The sequence below is a fragment of the Corythoichthys intestinalis genome, chromosome 8 (assembly GCF_030265065.1).
Source record: "Corythoichthys intestinalis isolate RoL2023-P3 chromosome 8, ASM3026506v1, whole genome shotgun sequence".
Taxonomy (NCBI): domain Eukaryota; kingdom Metazoa; phylum Chordata; class Actinopteri; order Syngnathiformes; family Syngnathidae; genus Corythoichthys; species Corythoichthys intestinalis.
This window is the reverse complement of record NC_080402.1, coordinates 7,344,835-7,360,300: the sequence shown is the minus strand read 5'-3', so window position 1 is coordinate 7,360,300 and position 15,466 is coordinate 7,344,835. Positions and strand designations below refer to the sequence as shown.

Here is a 15,466-nt window from a genome sequence, read left to right as displayed (position 1 = left end):
GGCTGTGTGGAGCTTTTTTTTTTTTTGTTTAAAATATATTTAACATTTTTGATGAAGTGTGAAATAGTATTAAATGTATTTTGTGCAGAGATATGGACCCCTGATCCTTTTTATATACAGTGACCCCTCGTTTTTTTGTGGTTAACAGAGACCAGAAACCGCGAAGTAGCACCCCAAAAAATTTTTTTGTGCGTGTTAAATGTATAAAACATTTTCCCCCCCCCAAAGTATAATTACAAAATACCGTTATGTATAAATATATATATATATATCTTAGCAAATGGTTTTCAAGCACTTCAAATATGTTTTAAAAATTTTTGTCCCACCAAATTATTTTTAAACAAGCTGAAAAATGCTGGGCTTTATTAAATACTTCATTGAGTCCACTCAAGCTGATCACTTACAATGAGTTGCCGCAGCTACTGTTTAACAACGATGATTGACACATGCGGCGCTTTGATCTGGCCAGAGAACCGAACTTCAAGCATTAAACATCTGTCAATCATCGCTTACCTTAATCAACTGCAGTGTGCTCACTGCCTGACCAACAGAGAGCAGGGAGCGGGAGGGTGAGTCTACGCGATCGGCTTGCGACTTTTTTTTTTTTAATTGGAAAAAAAAATCTGCCATGGACTGAGGGCGCGAAGTAGCAAATCTTCTACAGCAATCTTCATTCAGATTAACCGTTCTAACCTGGATTAACCCTTTAAAACCAAACGTGTGGATGGCGTCACACTGTAATTACGCTACCCATGTGTTGCTGGTTGGTCTCATTTGAAAGTGCGGAAGTTGAGGTCCATGCCCGTTTTTACTTCAAGTCAATTGACCAAGTAAAACAGATGTCGTCATTTGAGTTTTATAGTTTTATTGCCCTCATAAATAAGTTTCTGTCCATATTTCTATCATTTCTTGTCCTTTTACAAAACCGAAAGCACCACGTAAAGCTACATACCCCAGGAGCCATCGTGAGGTCACGAAGGACGGACGTAATGTGAACATTTTTGAAAAAATTAGAAACTGCAATTTCTGAAGAAATTATTATGAGGCTTTGCTGTGGGGAGATACAGATTTTAGACCCGCCCATGTTGATTCGAGGACACTATCAGGTCACTTCCTGTTGATTTGGGGGACATGTCCTATTGATATCAGGTCATTTCCTTTTAATGTGGGGACATTTTAGGGACATGTCCTGGTGATATCAGGTCAATGAAATGTAAATGCCACTGAAAATGAATGAGGAAATTTTGGACGTACATGGCAGTCAATGGCATAGATTTACATATGCGTCAATGGAATACAATTACATTGGCATCAATAGAATTGACATACACAGCCGTCAATGGCATCTGTGTTCAAGGGTGTCAATGCAATGTAAATACCATTGGAAATGAATAAAATTTGGACGTACATGGCCGTCAGTGGCATCCACTTACATATGTGTCAATGGAATCCGAGTACATTGGCATCAATAGAATCGACATACATGACTGTCAATGGTATTAACGTGCATAGCCCTCACTGGCATATGTGTACATGGGCATCAATGCAATGTAAATGCCATTGGAAATGAATAGGAAATTTGGACATACTTGGCTGTCAATTGATTCCTATTAGAAATTAATGGGAAAATTTTGGTGAATTTCTGGGAAACCATAAGCCCCCCCCCCCCCCCAAAATTCTGTATACAACTTTTATGCTCCTAACCGCCCTGAAATATTTGATGTCCAAATTCTGTGATTTGGTCAAAAATTGCAGGACTAAATATATTTTGAAAAAAACTTTTTTTTTTTTTAAAAAAAACCCATTTACATTAATTTTTTTTGGAGTCGTTTGAAAAATTCCCCGCGTCGCGTGAAAATTCCAGTCGTTTCGAGATTTGAACGGTACTTTTTTTGTTGTTGTAAGTTTATCCTAAGAAGTTGAACAAATATTAGCAAGCTTCAAAACGTTTCACTGAGCATGTTTGATTGTCAATGGGACACCAATATTATAATTTTTGACAAAATATGGGATTTTTTTTTTTTTTCGTTTCGGGTCCAAAATGTTGATTATAATTGGTCAGTGAAGAAAACAACAGTTTGGACATGAAGGTTATGGTGTTGTGAAAAAAGGGACCGGACCCGACCCGGACTAAGCGGAAGATAATGGATGGATGGATGGAACTTGGCCATTGTGAACATCTTTTTCTTTGAAATAGGAAGGCAGCATCAAAGGTATGCAAATTCGGACAAAATAGGTTCAGGTGTTAAAGGGTTAAAAAATATATGAATACAATATAGTCATGGCGATTCAACCAGTGCTATACAAGTTATCTAGTGCAGGGATCCCCAAACACCAGGCCGCACAGAAATTTGTTAACGATCACGTACCCTGTGCCTCTTGACATGACTAATCCAAGTAGATGTTTGTGTATGTTGCCCTCTAGTGGTTGGCTGCCATGACTGGGGTGTTTGCACCCCTATAGCAGTTCAGCGTCAGTCAATGTAAGCAGTAACGTTAGCTGCTGTTAGCTGTGTGCTGCACACCTCAGCGATGGCGGACGCATAGGCGGCTCTACTATTCAGGCGAAGTAGGCGATCGCCTTAGGCCCCCAACCAGCTGCTCTTGCCACAACGAGCAAGGGCTTGGGCCACCGGAGCCAGCAGCACCCCAACTATTCGTCATGTATAATTATGTCAGCATACCAAACAAACAAATAACAAAACAAAAAAGAAAGCCATTTGAATGCTGCATTTATATTATCTCTCCCCCACACACACGCACTACAATGGACTGTTCCACGACGACGGACTGAGTATCAGTCTCTTAGCTTCATTTAACGCCGTTTAGCTTAGCTTAGCTCTCCCGCGTTTTTCACGCCACTAAGCTCGCTATTTTTACAGCTCACTTGCTACTTTGCATGTCGGCTATTGTTTATTTCAAACACATGAGCAAACGTGCTCTCCATGAGAGCCAAAGTGCAGTGAGGGAGAAGTTGAGAACAGGCCGCTAATGCCTCTTTTAACTTTCTTCTTCTTCTACACAACGAACATAAAATACACTACAGCACACCCTGTGGCGAAACAATGCAGTACAGTTCCAATCAGTCATACAATAACACTCAACAGCTGGTTAACAGCATTTGCTAACGAAATTTTTAAAACATCTACTAGTGACACCGCAAGCAATGACGAAGAACGCTTTTTTACGGAGTGTAAAGCTTTCGGTTAGCGGTTTAACAAACGTACCTCGGGTGAACATTTCAAAATAAAAGCACGTCATGTTCGTCATATAAATAACAATTTCTATAGTTAATCCCACATACTTAAGAATTAATATTATGTTTAGTAAATACTACAGAATACAGATTCTATACTAAGAATAGCTTTCAAATGGCACTCTTTATGACAAATATGATTGGCAATGAATATTATAATTATTATACTACTATTATATATATAGTAGTATACTATAATAACAATAATGCTAGAATTTATTTTTAAGAATTGTTTTGAATAATGTTGGAAAGGCAAAGTCAGTGTTCTGAATCGGTTTACTTTCCATTCTTTTGCACTAGTAAATGCTATCGGCATTTAACCTCACTGTTTTATTTGTGATTATTGTTATTTAAATGATTATTTGTACTTTATTAAAGAATTTAAGTGTTCCAAAATGGTTTTGTGAATTAATAAGCGTCAACAAAAATTAGTAAAAAAAAGAAAATTACTAGACGACTAATCGTAAAACTAGTCGGCTGACTAATCAGGAGAAAATTTGTCGTTTAGGACAGCCCAAGTGTACCGGAACATATTTCCTCCAGACCCTTCTCACCTTTTTAACCACTGACCCAAGAAGAGGCCCCCTGGATATGTTCGCCTTAGGCCCCAAAATTGCCAAGCCAGCCACTGGGCGGACAGGGTCTTCCCGCCATTTTGCTCGGATCAGTCTTATCCTCGAGAATGACATAGGCGCATCAGAATTGTTCCTGGAAATAATAAGCTCACACATTAACAAAGATGACTGAAAAAAAGACAGTCAATTCTCGGCGTCGGGTGAAATCAGTCATTGGTCACCGAATACGTTACACTACTTTATTTAACGCTGAAACATTTAAAAGGCACAAAAATAACTCTTATTTACAAACAAGAAGAAACAACTTTTAAAGACACTTGAACATTTTTTTTGGAATGAAATATTTTCTTCTTTCAACTACGGTAACTGTAAAAGCTTGCAAACTGTATTGTCTGCTACTACGACTACCGAAGAACTCACAACTTGAAGCAGCAATTTTGACAACAAAGGTCAGTAAAGTGGGAACCAGTCAAGGTGATCGGTCGCGAGCGACCGGACGGGACGTTCCAGTGTGAAGACCTCGAGGGACCGGAGCGGGGAGTCAGGTGGAGGCCTCCTGAGCAACAGGAGTGCTGAAGAAGAGCAGATTAATCGTGTTAGTTGTCCTGTCAGTGTTATTTTGGAAATTGTAGTTTTCTAAAGCAAGGTTTGCATAGGGACGGTAGGGGATATAACACCACCAACTTTTCAGGATGCTCAAATTGTCCCCACCAACTTTTAAACCAACTTATATGCATTATACAGTGGAGAAAATACACTTGGTACAGTAGCCTTAGGTTGCAATTACAGAGGTCAAATGTTTCCTGTAGTTTTTCACCAGGTTTGCACACACTGCAGGAGGGACCTTGGCCCACCCATCAGTCAGGTTTCCAGGCTGTCGCTAAGAAACACGGAATTTGACCTCCCTCCAAAGGTTTTGTATTGGGTTTAGGTCTAGAGACCGGCTAGGCCATGCTAGAACCTTGACATGCTTTTTACTAGGGTTGTTCCGATCATGCTTTTTTGCTCCCGATCCGATCCCGATCGTTTTAGTTTGAGTATCTGCCGATCCCGATATTTCCCGATCCGATTGCTTTTTTTTTTTTTTCCTCCCGATTCAATTCCAACCATTCCCGATCATTTTTCCCGATCATATACATTTTGGCAATGCATCAAGAAAAAAATGAATAAAACTCGGACGAATATATACATTCAATATACAGTACATAAGTACTGTATTTGTTTATTATGACAATAAATCCTCAAGATGGCATTTACATTATTAACATTCTTTCTGTGAGAGGGATCCACGGATAGAAAGACTTGTGACTTTGTATATTGTGACTAAATATTGCCATCTAGTGTATTTGTTGAGCTTTCAGTAAACGATACTGTAGCCATGCCCGTGCGTAGTGCTACCAATTGATATATCTTCTCTGCGATGGGAAATAACAAAGTGATAAGAAAAAGATCAATTGCTACCTTGCTTCCCCACATTGCTTTCCATGATATTTCTAATCGTAGGGGGAGGGATTGTAAAGCTTTAGCCAATTAAAAAAAGGCTCCAAAGGCTGCCAAAATTCACTCTACTCATTAAACGCTGCCTTTTATCTCTCTATATAGGTGAAACGGCGCCATTACAGGTTGCGCCCGACAATGCGTGAGTGGCTCATGCAACGCATGCATTAATTGCCTTAAATATTTTAACGTGATACATTTTTTAAAAAATTAATTACCGCCGTTATTGGGATAAATTTGATAACCCTACCTTAAGCCTAAACTAAAGACTCTGGATGAGTGTAACATATTATGTCTGTAACGTTAAATACAATTAGAAAACGATTAAATTAAAAAATATACAGTATATATATTAAAAAAAGGCATGGCCGATATTTTTTTGCAGATCCCGATACTCTGAAAATGACGTGATCGGACCCGATCGATCGGCATCAGGACGTCTCTACTTCTTACAGAGCCACTCCTTGGTTTTCCTGGCTGTGTGCTTCGGGTTATTGTCATGTTGGAAGACCCAGGCACGCCCCATCTTCAATGCTCTGACTGAAGGAAGGAGGTTGTTCCCCAAGACCTGACAAATACAGAGCCCCAGTCATCCTCTCTTTAATACAATGCACTCATCCTGTCCCATGCGTAGAAAAACACCCCAAAGCAAGATGCTAGCACCCCCATGCTTCACAGTAGGGATGGTGTTCTTGAGATAGTACTCATCATTCCTCCTTCTCCAAACACGGTGAGTGGAATTATGACCAAAAAGTTATATTTTACTCTGATCTGACCACAAAGCTTGCTCCTTTGAGTCCTCTGCATCATCCAAATGGTCATAGGCAAACTTAAGACAGGCCTTGACATGTGCTGGTTTAGGCAGGAGAACCAGGCAGGAAACGATGGTCCCAGCTCTTTTCAGTTTATTGACCAAATGCTGTGGTGTAGTTCAGGGCTGATTCCCCACGTTTCTTGGTTCATTGAGACCCCACAAGGTGATATCTTACATGGGGATCCACGGGCTTCACTCCCATTGAGATTGACCGTCACGTTTAGCTTCTTCCATTTTCTAATAAATGCTCCAACAATGGACCCTTTTTCATCAACCTGCTTGGCAATTCCTCTGTAGCTCTTTCCAGCCTTGCGGAAGTGAACAATTTTGTCTCTGGTGTCTTTGGATAGCTCTTTGGCCTTGACCATGTTACAAGTTTGAGTCTTACTGATTGTATGGGGGGACAGGTTTCTTTATGCTACTATCGACCATACACAGTGAAGCATGGGGGTGGAAACGTCATGCTTTGGGGCTGTTTTTCTGCAAAGGGGCCATGCATCGAGAGATTTTGAGTGAAAATCTCCTTCCGTCAGCAAGGGCATTGAAGATGAGACGTGGCTTGGTCTTTCAACATGACAATGATCCCAAACACACAGCCAGGGCAACAAAGGAGTGGCTTCGTAAGAAGCATTTCAAGGTCCTGGAGTGGCCTAGCCAGTCTCCAGATCTCAATCCAATAGAAAATCTGTGGTGGGAGTTCAAAGTCCATGTTGCCCAACGACAGCCCCAAAACATCATTGTTCTAGAGGAGATCCGAATGGAGGAATGGGCCAAAATACCAGCAACAGTGTGTGAAAAGCTTGTGAAGAGTTACAGAAAATGTTTGGCCTATGTTATTGCCAACAAAGGGTACATATAAAAGTATTGAGATGAACTTTTGGTTTTGACCAAATACTTATTTTCCACCATGATTTGCAAATAAATTATTTAAAAATTAAAATGTGATTTTGTTTTTTTTCTTCTCCACATTCTGTCTCTCATGGTTGAGGTTTACCCATGTTGACAACTACAGGCCTCTCTAATATTTTCTAGTGGGAAAACTTGCACAATTCGTGCTTGACTAAATACTTATTTGCCCCACTGTATGTTGTAAAATAGAATAGACCCTACCATGTTTCAGTGAATTATTTTCATTATGTTCACTCCAAATGGATTGGACGTCTACTAGTTATAAACTCATTGCTTGCGTAACTGGCGGCCATCTTGGGTGAGTCTAAATTGTTGTTAAATTGTTATATTAATCTTCATTATACTATGTATTTTTTCTGGTGTACTCGGAAGCTACCTGAGGTTCTCCCCCGTAGAGGCATCTTCCCGCGGCTCCTGCTTGTTCTCCTCCGTGCTCTGATCTCCTTCCTTATCTACACCAACCAAACAAACACAAGCTCAGACGTCCGACAAACCACAGCAAAGACGATCACTCGGGAGCATGTGACCACACGTGTCTCAGCCCCAGACCTTGGGAAGATCATTGCGATTTTCCGCCCATTGGCCTCGCCCTCGTCTTGAGAAAGGAACCTTTTCACGCAATCGACGTATTCATCCTGTTCCAGTGAGACCATCAAGCTCAGGATGTGGTGTGTTCCCTCCCAATACAACCCCCAAAAGATATCCTGTGACCTGCCGAAAAGGGACGTAGGATGCCGAGCCGACCCAGTTCCCGACTGGGTTTGAATGAATTTCGCCGACGGCTAGAAACTCAAGTGACTCGGCGCGAGGTTCGTTTTTGACTGCGTTGCCTCCTCGCATTAAGTAACGAGCGACAATAAACCACACATTGTTGGATATTATGTGAATATATGGATTCGAATGATTTATTGGCTCATTTTTCACCGCCATTTTCACGGCGGTTGTTAATTCTGACGTCTGTTCGTCTCCAATTTTACGGTATGTCGAGAATTATATTTAAAGAGGTTGATAAACCAAGGTTGTAAAATGTTCCCGTTCTATTTTTATAAAGAGGCTAGAAGGTGAGTGTGTTCTTAGCGTTCATAAAACTCAACTGTTTGTATATAACTAAGAAAATGGTGACCAATCGCCACGGAAATGTATGTGGTCAGATCTACTCGAGCGTACTTCAACTTCAGAACGTATCGCAATGATTATGTAAATATTGTTTGATGTGAATATTTTGTATTTAAACATGCATTGAGGGAATGAAAACAATAGTAACACTCAACAATGAAAATGGTGACCAATCACCACTGAAATTTATATGGTCAGATCTACGCAAGTGTACTTTAACCTCAGAAAATATCACAACGATCATCTAAATATTGTTTTATGTGAATATATCATATTTAAGCATCAAAATACATTGAGGGAGTACATAATTATAAGAAAAATATATTCTAAAAATATATAGAAAATTGTAAATAAAAATGGGAAATTCCTATATCAAAATGTATGGGTTTTTAAAAAAAATAGTAACAGAATATTGAAAATAATAATAAATAATAATAATAAAAAAAAACACTGATAATAAAAGACTCAAAATATTAACAACAAGTAAAGATGATTTATTCATAAATTCCTCCTTTTATAAGAAAATTAAATTGGAAATAAAAATGGGAAAAGCCTATATTAAAAAGTATGGGTTTAAAAAAAAATAGTATCAGAGTCTTGAAAATTAACAATAATAATAATAAAACACCGATAATAAATGACTGAAAATATTAACAATTAATAAGGATTTATTAATAAATTCCTTTTTTTAATTTTTTAAAATATAAAGATCAAATCACATTTATAAAAAAATAATAATTTGTTTCATGTTTAATAAATTTTCTATATTTACTTTTATTTCTTTAATAACATTTTATGTTTTTTATATCAGGATTTTTGGCTGACTACTGATAGTTTTTAATTTAATTTTCAAGAGTTGTATTTTTTTATTATTGTATTATTTTATATATTATTGATATGCTGTCATTTCATCAATATTTCACTATCATTCATTGATATGCTTTCATTCATCAAAATGCATTGAGGGAAAACATAATTACATAAAAATAATAATAATAACAATAAAAATATAGAAAATTAAATTGAAAAAACTAAAATTTGGAAAATCCTACATTAAAAATGAAAAAAAAAAAATTCAAAAATAGAAGATATAGAAAATTAATGCAGAATGAAAAGATTTCTAAAAATAAAAACTTTAAAAAAGGATTTTTTTATTTGGTCTTAATAATTACATATTATATACATACAGTGCCTTGCAAAAGTATTCGGCCCCCTTGAACCTTGCAACCTTTCGCCACATTTCAGGCTTCAAACATAAAGATATAAAATTTTAATTTTTTGTCAGGAATCAACAACAAGTGGGACACAATCGTGAAGTGGAACAAAATTTATTGGATAATTTAAACTTTTTTAACAAATAAAAAACTGAAAAGTGGGGCGTGCAATATTATTCGGCCCCCTTGCGTTAATACTTTGTAGCGCCACCTTTTGCTCCAATTACAGCTGCAAGTCGCTTGGGGTATGTTTCTATCAGTTTTGCAAATCGAGAGACTGACATTCTTGCCCATTCTTCCTTGCAAAACAGCTCGAGCTCAGTGAGGTTGGATGGAGAGTGCTTGTGAACAGCAGTCTTCAGCTCTTTCCACAGATTCTCGATTGGATTCAGGTCTGGACTTTGACTTGGCCATTCTAACACCTGGATACGTTTATTTTTGAACCATTCCATTGTAGATTTGGCTTAATGTTTTGAATCATTGTCCTGTTGGAAGATAAATCTCCGTCCCAGTCTCAGGTCTTGTGCAGATACCAACAGGTTTTCTTCCAGAATTTTCCTGTATTTGGCTGCATCCATCTTCCCGTCAATTTTAACCATCTTCCCTGTCCCTGCTGAAGAAAAGCAGGCCCAAACCATGATGCTGCCACCACCATGTTTGACAGTGGGGATGGTGTGTTCTGGGTGATGAGCTGTGTTGCTTTTACGCCAAACATAATGTTTTGCATTGTGGCCAAAAAGTTCAATTTTGGTTTCATCTGACCAGAGCACTTTCTTCCACATGTTTGGTGTGTCTCCCAGGTGGCTTGTGGCAAACTTTAAACGAGACTTTTTATGGATATCTTTGAGAAATGGCTTTCTTCTTGCCACTCTTCCATAAAGGCCAGATTTGTGCAGTGTACGACTGATTGTTGTCCTATGGACAGACTCTCCCACCTCAGCTGTAGATCTCTGCAGTTCATCCAGAGTGATCATGGGCCTCTTGGCTGCATCTCTGATCAGTTTTCTCCTTGTTTGAGAAGAAAGTTTGGAAGGACGGCCGGGTCTTGGTAGATTTGCAGTGGTCTGATGCTCCTTCCATTTCAATATGATGGCTTGCACAGTGCTCCTTGTGATGTTTAAAGCTTGGGAAATCTTTTTGTATCCAAATCCGGCTTTAAACTTCTCCACAACAGTATCTCGGACCTGCCTGGTGTGTTCCTTGGTTTTCATAATGCTCTATGCACTTTAAACAGAACCCTGAGACATCAGAGCAGGTGCATTTATACGGGGACTTGATTACACACATTTGGATTCTATTTATCATCATCGGTCATTTAGGACAACATTGGATCATTCAGAGATCCTCACTGAACTTCTGGAGTGAGTTTGCTGCACTGAAAGTAAAGGGGCCGAATAATATTGCACGCCCCACTTTTCAGTTTTTTATTTGTTAAAAAAGTTTAAATTATCCAATAAATGTTGTTCCACTTCACGATTGTGTCCCACTTGTTGTTGATTCTTGACAAAAAAATTAAATTTCATATCTTTATGTTTGAAGCCTGAAATGTGGCGAAAGGTTGCAAGATTCAAGGGGGCCGAATACTTTTGCAAGGCACTGTATATACTGTATTAAAGACAGTTCTTTTTATTTTTAAAGATTTTGATCTTTTACAAAATATATAGAATTTATTTTTGATAAAGGTTCTATATTTACTTTTATTTATTTTTTTAAATATATATATCAATGATTTTTACACCAGGATCTTTTCATTTATAGCCGTTTTTTTTCAATGAATTGTCTATATTTTGTATCGTTTTATCAATACTATTTTCATGTACTTATTTATTCCTCCAATGCTTTATTTATATTTGTTAAATATTAATTCAGACAGCAAGGGATCAATGTCCAAAAATTATTGCTACCCAAAAAAATCATGCACAATTCAACCTGAGAAAATATCACAAAATTTGCCCGATTATTTTGGATGTTGTAGGTTTAAAAAAAAATTGCAGCACACAAGAAATGTGAAATACTTGAAAATGAATTGTACATTTATGAAAAACCAAATTACTACAGGGAAAGTATATACACGAACAAGGTTAAGCGAGAAAATAACTGCTTTTGATGATTGTTTTTTTTTTTTTGGTGGGGGGGGGGGGGGGGGCACTAGAAAGTGAGAAATTACAGTAATTTCTAAAAAATGAATTCTTTCTTTTTAACCAGAGAAGCATTTTACTACAAATTATTTTCTGTTACAAGATGTACAGTGGTACTTGTACCGTTAACACCCCACCCTCACCCAGAATTGGGGGGTAACTTACCCGTATTGTTCTCCTGCGCTTGCTCTGCTTTCTTCAGCGTCCCCTTCTTAGCCTCCTCGTGCTGGCGCTGCTCGGCCAAGGAGCGGTTGAGCACCTTGCTGAGCATGCACTCGCCCTCGCCCACCAGGAACATGCTCTTAAACTTGTTGTACAGCATGCTGGCTTTGTCCATCACGTCCTGGCTGGCTTTAAACCTGCGGATCTGGACCGCGACCGACCCACGTGACGCGGGGAACGGAATTGGCGATTTTTTTTGCGGGGAGCGCGTCTTGCCTTCTTCAGTGTGGCGATGAGTTCACTCTGCTTCTGCAGGTGCTGAGTGGTCACTTGAAGTGTGCTGATCTCGTCCAGGGCATCCAGGCACTTCTTTATGTCCTAAAGCAAACAAAGCCACTTTAAAACAGTTTGCTATTACCTTATGCCAATACTTTTGCCTCTGTTCAAACTTTTCACCCGAGACATTTCTAGGTGACTTCTTCAGAAGTGGATCATGTCACGGAAATCGGGCCGATCAGGCCATTTTTCAGAGGATCAGAATCGGGTTTTTAATTTATGCTACATATAATAATTAAAAATAAAAAACAATATACTCGCTAGAGTCACCAGTGTTTAGAACCAGTTGACCTACAGTAGGTTAATGTTACCTTGTGGTCATCATAATTCACTGCATGCATCGTGATGCAATTTGGAACACATGCTCATTCACTTTCACAGCAAACAGCCTGTCGGTCGCATTGACACCATTAAGTAATTTCTGTTATGTTTCTGCCTTGGAAACTATATATCCCTAAGTATTTTACATCTATACCAACCTGTCAATACCCAGTATACGTGTGCTTATGGGGAAAAGCTATATGAATGAAATTTGTTGATAAGTCCTGCTGCATTGAAGCTAACCTAGGGTTTCCCGTACATAAAAAAGATTGTGGCGCACCGCCAAACCTAAATAAAAGCCGCCAGGCCATGGAAATTAGATTTTTTTTTTTTTTTTTTTTAATTTAAAGATACATTCTAATTTATAATTTGTATAATTTAACAATACGTCTGTTCTGCTATATGCGCCAGTGTGGGAAACCAGTTAACCTTTTGCATTGTCTTGCTGCCATCTGTCGGTCAGAATAATTTACAGCATTTACAGTGCCCTCCATAATTATTGGCACCCCTGAAAAAGATGTGTTTTTTAGCTTCTAATACTTTTTTTTTTTTTTTTTTGGAAATAATATGGGACTTCAATGGAAAAAAGAGAAAAATCCAACCTTCAATACAAGTGCATTCTTCAGTGGGGAAAAAAATCCAACATAAAGAAAAAAATTATTTAACATCAAATAATGTGTGTCACAATTATTAGCACTAGAGATGTCCCAATCCGATATTTGGATCGGATCGGACGCCGATATGGGCAAACAAATGCGCATCGGTATCTGATTGGAACACGGGAAAAATTCTGATCCAGACTTCCGATCCAGTTTTTTTTTTTTTTTACAAAGTCCGGTCCGGGTTTTCCAGCGCACTGATTTACATAATCCATTCCAGTTTTTGCTTCGGTTTCCCTAAAATCCGGTCCGCATTTTAGTGCACACCTTCAACACACTACATTTACATTACCGTTGTTCGGCCATTCCTTACTACGCGGCAAAACGTCCTACACAATGCTCAGGGCGGTTGCGCATGCATGTGGATGCATGCGCACATCGGTTAGAAGCGGCGAGCACTCACTATTTTTGTTTTTATTTAGTCATTTAGAACCTTTTCACTGCCTCAAAGATACTTTTTGCATGTATTACCCTCTCATACTTTTAACCATTGTGTTTTTTTTGTGTTAGCTTTGAAGCAGTTGACCACATTAGTCACGTAGCGTATTTAAACCGTCCTTATTTGATATAACTACATTTAAGTATTTTCTGCAGGCATTTTTTTAGTACGTTGTTCCTGTATGCATCCAAACAAAACAAGTTTAGAGTGCACGGTAGTACTTTAGGTGTCAAATTCGACTAATGTAGGACGTTTTGCCAATGTAGCATATTTTGGCAGAACACCGGGTAATGCCAATGCTCAACTCACGGCTTTAGCTCAACTCATGCCGCTGGATAAAAAACACAAGAATACCTGACTTCTGCTGACAGCTGCAACAAACTACGTCAACGTCGTTTTACCGGAAATAATAGATATCATATGTATATAGAACCAGATGCTACACAACAGACTTGACTGCGTTAGCAACATTGAAGTAATGAAAACCAGATGCATTAGTAAACAGCCGCCATCTTAAAGCAGAAGACTTCCCTAGTAGGCTGTTGTGAACCTTCCAAGCGAACCTAATTAACTTTTTATCCAAAATACTCCTAAATCGGCAAAATCTTGACTTGAATCTATCTTCAAAACAGTTTTAAAACTTTCACATGTCAAAAGTAGACAGAAGGGAAATTATGGAATAACGGGAGCAATTTTAACAACTTTAACAGTTGATTCGCAAAATTAAATGAATTGAATGTAGTTTAAAGCTGCTGATACACAATGGGGACTTGAGTATTTTATTTACTGTTTTAAAATGTTAACTTAACTGAATAGTACTTAATACTGAAATAGTCGTTTATTTAAACCTGAGAGGCTTTTTATACCATTTTTTTAACTAATGTATGATCATTTTTGGGCCAAAAAAGGAAAGGTCAAAGATAAGCAGCCAACTTAGCACAATGTCACTTACAGCTACAAATCAAGTCAGAAACCTTGGCGTAATTATTGACTCAGACCTAAAATTTGATAGCCATCTAAAGTCCGTCACTAAATCCGCTTATTACCACCTAAAAAATATAACCAGAATTAAGGGGCTTCTGACTCAACAAGACATGGAAAAACTTATGCATGCATTCATTTTCAGCAGATTGGACTACTGCAACGGTATATTTACAGGTCTTGATAAAAAATCAGTCAGGAAGCTGCAGCTCGTACAGAATGCTGCAGCCAGAGTCCTCACAAATACAAGGAAGCTGGACCACATTACACCGGTTTTGAAATCGCTACACTGGCTTCCAGTGAGTCAAAGGATAGACTATAAAATACTACTGCTCGTCTACAAAACACTTAATGGCCTTGGACCAAAATACATGCTTGACTTGTTAGATTCCTATGAGACATCTAGACCCCTAAGGTCGTCTGGAACGGGTCTTCTGCATGTTCCAAGAACAAGAACCAAGCAGGGTGAGGCAGCATTTAGTTATTATGCTCCTCACCTCTGGAACAAGTTACCCGAACGTCTGAAGTATGCTCAAACTGTTAGCTCCTTTAAATCAGGGCTAAAAACGCTTTTGTTTGGCACTGCATATCCATAACTGTCTATATATTTCAACCTACCTGCCTTCTATTCCTCTTGTGCTTATCTCCATTGCTGATTTCAATGATTATTATTAGTAGTAGTTTTTGCTTTATTTTTATTTTTGTTTTATTTTTATTTATTTATTTTTATTCTGTGATTAAATGCGATCATTTCTCTTGGTTTTTACGTTGTGTTGATTTAAATGTGATTTTTATGGTCTTAATGTGATGTAAAGCACTTTGAATTGCCTTGTGTTGAATTGTGCTATACAAATAAATTTGCCTTGCCTTGCCTTGCCTAATGCACGAAACATTAAAAGCATCTAATAGCTTGGGGGATTTGTGGGATTTTCCACTGAGGTTGTTGGTGTGTTTTGCTTTTTTAAGACAGTTTACAATATCATTTGCACGTTTTACTGACTGACTATGCCATTTCTGTTTGTTATTTATAATGTTTTGTGTTTGTCACT

At 38.2% G+C, this 15,466-nt stretch overlaps 1 protein-coding gene across 5 annotated transcripts in view; it reads right to left on the bottom strand.

Moving 5' to 3' along the window:
• Nucleotides 1–4,056: 4,056 nt before the first annotated feature.
• The window catches only part of psip1a (PC4 and SFRS1 interacting protein 1a), a 29,424-nt gene continuing 18,014 nt past the window's right edge, over nucleotides 4,057–15,466 (bottom strand). For all 5 annotated transcript variants that reach the window (XM_057843471.1, XM_057843472.1, XM_057843473.1 and 2 more), the window contains 4 exons: nucleotides 11,958–12,059; nucleotides 11,685–11,886; nucleotides 7,428–7,503; nucleotides 4,057–4,403 (listed from right to left, as the gene is read on the bottom strand). In XM_057843471.1, coding sequence (XP_057699454.1) covers nucleotides 4,373–4,403; nucleotides 7,428–7,503; nucleotides 11,685–11,886; nucleotides 11,958–12,059 — 411 coding nt within the window. In that variant the 3' untranslated portion in view covers nucleotides 4,057–4,372. The remainder of the gene's footprint in view (nucleotides 4,404–7,427; nucleotides 7,504–11,684; nucleotides 11,887–11,957; nucleotides 12,060–15,466) is intronic.